The sequence below is a fragment of the Pollachius pollachius genome (genome assembly GCF_949987615.1).
Source record: "Pollachius pollachius genome assembly, chromosome: 20".
NCBI classification, from domain to species: domain Eukaryota; kingdom Metazoa; phylum Chordata; class Actinopteri; order Gadiformes; family Gadidae; genus Pollachius; species Pollachius pollachius.
Genome location: NC_136953.1, coordinates 422,501 through 427,997, shown reverse-complemented (window position 1 = coordinate 427,997; position 5,497 = coordinate 422,501). Strand labels below are relative to the sequence as shown.

Here is a 5,497-nt window from a genome sequence, read left to right as displayed (position 1 = left end):
AAAGGAACTTTGGCCTTGACTCTCTGAAGTCCAGATTGAAGGAGAAAGTCCATGGAGTCCATGGAGGAGAAAGAGGTTGTACTCCGGGAGCTGAGCCGCCGAGTTCCCCCCGACGGAGCTGCTCGTCCGCTGGTCCACAAAATCTGAGCTCTGATTGGAGGGGAGTGGGGAAGTGGGAGGTGTGTCAAGTGTCCTTCCTACGTAGGAGGGGGCGCCGAAACTGACTCGCTGGTTTGGTAACTGTAGGCGGGGTACTCTCAGAAATGCATATCTCACTCAAAACATCATGTACAGACTTTTTTCAAAGTTTGTGGGAGCACCAGAGACCCAAAACAACACCCCCAAATCCCAGAAAATTGTTGTTTTCATAATAAGTCCCCTTTAACTTTAAAACAGATACATTTGAGTATCTATTGACTGTTTATATACAGCTACTTAAAATGCAAGTCTAGATTATTTTTTACAATCTTTGAACTTCAGAGTTTTCTAATCTTAGAATGCATAATGTATTTCGGGCTAAAAGTGTTGCCTGATGTTAGCCAGCAGGACTGATTAAAGTTGAACACGTATTGACAGGTGGGTGTGGTGGCACTAGTGGTTTAAAACCACTGATTTAAAGAATTACAAACTCAAAAGTAATACGTCTGAAGGCCTTCGAAGTCAGATTGGAGGCCATTGTGGCCTTCCTTTAATCGTGTTTGTGTGCGTGTGTATGTGTTTGTGTGTGTTTTTGTGTGTGTTTTTGTGTGTGTGTGTGTGTGTGTGTGTGTGTGTGTGTGTGTGTGTGTGTGTGTGAGTCCACAGAGTAGGAAGGGACTTCTGCTCCCAACAGTTCCGACCGATAATACTGTTGAAGAAGGATGCACACACATTCATGTGTGTTTAATAAAAATGATGTTGTTGTATGTTATATATAAATCAATATCATGTCTGCTCTCAGCCCTACATGTTGACCCTTTCTGCTCCCCTTCCTTACCCTCCCATGGATCCCTCCCTCCCCCTGTCTCCCTCCCTCCCTCCCTCCTCCCTCCCTCCCTCCCTCCCTCCCTCCCTCCCCCTGTCTCCCTCCCTCCCTCCCTCCTCCCTCCCTCCCTCCCTCCCTCTTTCCCCTGTCTTCCTCTCCTCCCTCCCTCCCTCCCTCCCTCCCTCTCCCTGTCTCCCTCCCTCCCTCCCTCCTCCCTCCCTCCCTCCCTCCCTCCCTCCCCCTGTCTCCCTCCCTCCCTCCCTCCTCCCTCCCTCCCTCCCTCCCTCCCTCTCCCTGTCTCCCTCCCTCCCTCCCTCCCTCCCTCCCCCTGTCTCCCTCCCTCCCTCCCTCCCTCCTCCCTCCCTCCCTCCCTCCCTCCCTCCCTCCCCCTGTCTCCCTCCCTCCCTCCCTCCTCCCTCCCTCCCTCCCTCCCTCTTTCCCCCTGTCTTCCTCTCCTCCCTCCCTCCCTCCCTCCCTCCCTCTCCCTCCCTCCCTCCCTCCCTCCCCCTGTCTTCCTCTCCTCCCTCCCCCTGTCTTCCTCCTCCCTCCCTCCCTCCCTCCCTCCCTCCCCCTGTCTTCCTCTCCTCCCTCCCCCTGTCTTCCTCTCCTCCCTCCCTCCCTCCCTCCCTCCCCCTGTCTTCCTCTCCTCCCTCCCCCTGTCTTCCTCTCCTCCCTCCCCTGTCTTCCTCTCCTCCCTCCCTCCCTCCCTCCCTCCCCCTGTCTTCCTCTCCTCCCTCCCTCCCTCCCTCCCTCCCCCTGTCTCCCTCCCTCCCTCCCTCCCTCCCCCTGTCTCCCTCCCTCCCTCCCTCCCTCCCCCTGTCTTCCTCTCCTCCCTCCCTCCCTCCCTCCCTCCCTCCCTCCCTCCCCCTGTCTCCCTCCCTCCCTCCCTCCCTCCCCCTGTCTTCCTCTCCTCCCTCCCCCTGTCTTCCTCTCCTCCCTCCCTCCCTCCCTCCCTCCCCCTGTCTTCCTCTCCTCCCTCCCCCTGTCTTCCTCTCCTCCCTCCCCCTGTCTTCCTCTCCTCCCTCCCTCCCTCCCTCCCTCCAGGCCAGTCTTCCAATGTGGGGGTCACCTGGTGACGGACTCAGGCTTCGTAGCGAGTGAGGGCTTCCCCAACCAATACCAGCCCAACAGTAAATGCACCTGGTACATCACCGTGAGTCTGCCCCCCCCTGGTATTCAAACAAATGAATACCAAAACTAGATCTTCAATCTTCCCTTCAGTCCCTTTAGAAATGGATGATCGTATCACAACCCAAAGGTTCTGGGTTTGATGCCCAACCTATTTGCCCTCTTGAGCAATACGCCTAACCCCAGGTTCATGCGGCCCGTCCCTCCGTTCAGTGGAGGAGTCTCGTGGTAACGGTGGGCTGAATGTCTGTGAGAGTGTGTGTGGATGAAGGCTGGTCTAGGCAGCCTCACCTCGCCAGGTCTGGCTGCACACCTGTTGGCCATTGAGTCATCCGTGCACAGGTTGAACCAGCCGTCTCCACACACACTGGGGAAATCACCTAGATGGCAGTGGAGCACCCTTGCCATGTTCAGTATCCAACCTTTGCAATAAACCAGATTTGAAGGGGGGAGGGTAGTCATGGCCTTTGCTACACTGGCCAGCGCAGCGAAGGCCATGACTACACTCATCCACACACACTGTCCTTAAAGATGTGTTTCATGTCCTGTCAGCCAGGGTTGATCAAAGAGCCTTCTAATGGCGGCATTACCTGTGTTCATCAAACGTTGAATTAGAAACAGAATAATTAACCTTAGCCCAGAGGGCCTCCCACTCATCAGCCCCCCGCCTGATACATAACCTCATAAACTGACTCACAACAATGAATCGAGTGGATGGGCTCCAAATTGTGTTTAGGGTCGCCATTTGAGTCGTCTCACTTCCACTGCTAGAGCGCCACATCCTGCTGGGAGCTCGCACCCGGTTCACTGACCGCTTCTCCTTATAGGGTTAGGGTTAAGGTTAGGGTTACCCTAACCCTAACCCTAGAGCGCCACATCCTGCTGGGAGCTCGCACCCTGTTCACTGACCGCTTCTCCTTATAGGGTTAGGGTTAGGGTTAGGGTTAAGGTTAGGGTTACCCTAACCCTAACCCTAGAGCGCCACATCCTGCTGGGAGCTCGCACCCGGTTCACTGACCGCTTCTCCTTATAGGGTTAGGGTTAGGGTTAGGGTTAGGGTTAGGGTTACCCTAACCCTAACCCTAGAGCGCCACATCCTGCTGGGAGCTCGCACCCGGTTCACTGACCGCTTCTCCTTATAGGGTTAGGGTTAGGGTTAGGGTTACCCTAACCCTAACCCTAGAGCGCCACATCCTGCTGGGAGCTCGCACCCGGTTCACTGACCGCTTCTCCTTATAGGCTGAGAGGGAAATTGGAATTCAGGCTTAGAATGAAAATATAATTAGGGTTATAATTGGATTTCAGGCTGATAGATACATGCACATACATTAAATTAGGGATGTGCCGATCCAATCTACGGCATTTATATCGGCCGATAATGGCCCAGGACGCCGGATTGGAATCGGGAGGGGACAAAATACGATCCGATGCACGCAGCGTGTCACATGATAACAGACAATAACACAAGAGTACATCACAGTATCGGACTGGCACTGAGCTGCGGTATCGGGATATCCCTTGATTAGATAATACATAACACATTTTTATATTTCTGAATTGAGGTGGCCCCTGAGCTCAGGTTGCACCCCATCTGCTCTTAGAATTTCAGATTTTCTTTTTTTAATATAAATAAACATATAAACAAATATAATTGAAATATATGTAAAGAATTGCCGCTAATGTGTTATCTATTGTCCAAAAATAACATGTATTCTATTTTAATTGTAGGCCTATAGAACACTGTTTCTACAGCCCTGAGGAGAAACAGTAACTACACTGGATCAGTTCTGCTGCTCTGAACTGAAGCCACACGAGAAGTGTTCTAGACTGAAGAGTCTTCAGTCTAGAACCCTTCGATAGCACGAGAAGTGTTCTAGGCTGAAGACTCTTCAGTCTAGAACCCTTCGATAGCACGAGAAGTGTTCTAGGCTGAAGAGTCTTCAGTCTAGAACCCTTCGATAGCACGAGAAGTGTTCTAGGCTGAAGAGTCTTCAGTCTAGAACCCTTCGATAGCACGAGAAGTGTTCTAGGCTGAAGACTCTTCAGTCTAGAACCCTTCGATAGCACGAGAAGTGTTCTAGGCTGAAGAGTCTTCAGGCTAGAACCCTTCGATAGCACGAGAAGTGTTCTAGGCTGAAGAGTCTTCAGTCTAGAACCCTTCGATAGCACGAGAAGTGTTCTAGGCTGAAGACTCTTCAGTCAATAGACCTCTTGTGTGACTTCCTGCCTCTTTTCTATTGCATAACATCTCACGGTAACACAATCACAAGAACTAATATTTGTTCAACTGTACAAATATCGAATCAATTGTAAATCTCTGCTCCCCCCTAACACACCCACACATCACACAAACACACACACACAAACATGCACACATCCACACAAACACACACAAACGTACACGCTCCAATTACACACACTTACGCACACTTAAACACACACACACACACACACACACACACATGCATACGTGTGCCCACAAACACACACACATACACACGCAAACGTACACACACTCACAATTACACACACTTACACACAAACACACACACACACACATACACACATGTGCCGCCCCCAGGTCCCAGCAGGCCATGTGGTCATGCTGTCCTTCCGGCTGTTTGACATGGAGGCGGACGCGACCTGTCGCTACGACTACCTGGACGTGTTCAACGGTCACACACGCCTGGTGCAGCGGCTGGGCCGCTTCTGTGGGACCTTCCGGCCCGGGGCGCTGATCGCCACCTCCAACACCATGATGCTCAGCATGGTGTCCGACGCCAGCTCCAGCGGCCGCGGCTTCGTGGCCTACTTCAGCGCCGGGAAGCCCCACGTGGAAGGTGCGTTCATGTACCTCACAGACACACACACAGGAACACACACACACACAGGCACATGAACAGACACACACACACACACACACACACACACACACACAGGCACACACACACATACACACACAGACACACATGAACAGACCCTCCCCCACACACACACACACACACACACACACAGGCACACACACACATACACACACAGACACACATGAACAGACCCCTCCACACACACACACACACACACACACACAGGCACACACACACATACACACACAGACACACATGAACAGACCCCTCCACACACACACACACACACACACACACAGACACACATGAACAGACCCCCCCCCACACACACACACACACATACACACACAGACACACACACACACACACGAACAGACACACACACACACACACACACACTTACACATACACACACAGACACACATGAACAGACCCCGACACACACACACACACACACCCACAGGAACACACACACACACAGACACACATGAACAGACCCACAAACACACACACAAACACACACACATGAACAGACACACAC

At 52.4% G+C, this 5,497-nt stretch overlaps 2 protein-coding genes across 2 annotated transcripts in view; both read left to right on the top strand.

Moving 5' to 3' along the window:
- The window catches only part of per1b (period circadian clock 1b), a gene marked incomplete at its 3' end in the record, with an annotated part of 16,350 nt that extends 15,933 nt beyond the window's left edge, over window positions 1-417 (top strand). The window contains exon 20 of the mRNA XM_079758222.1: window positions 397-417. Within this exon, the coding sequence (XP_079614348.1) occupies window positions 397-417 (21 nt within the window). The remainder of the gene's footprint in view (window positions 1-396) is intronic.
- Window positions 418-2,018: 1,601 nt separating this feature from the next.
- Window positions 2,019-5,497, top strand: part of LOC307091155 (procollagen C-endopeptidase enhancer 2-like) — an 8,345-nt gene continuing 4,866 nt past the window's right edge. The window contains exons 1-2 of the mRNA XM_079758066.1: window positions 2,019-2,117; window positions 4,674-4,932. Coding sequence (XP_079614192.1) covers window positions 4,695-4,932 — 238 coding nt within the window. The 5' untranslated portion in view covers window positions 2,019-2,117; window positions 4,674-4,694. The remainder of the gene's footprint in view (window positions 2,118-4,673; window positions 4,933-5,497) is intronic.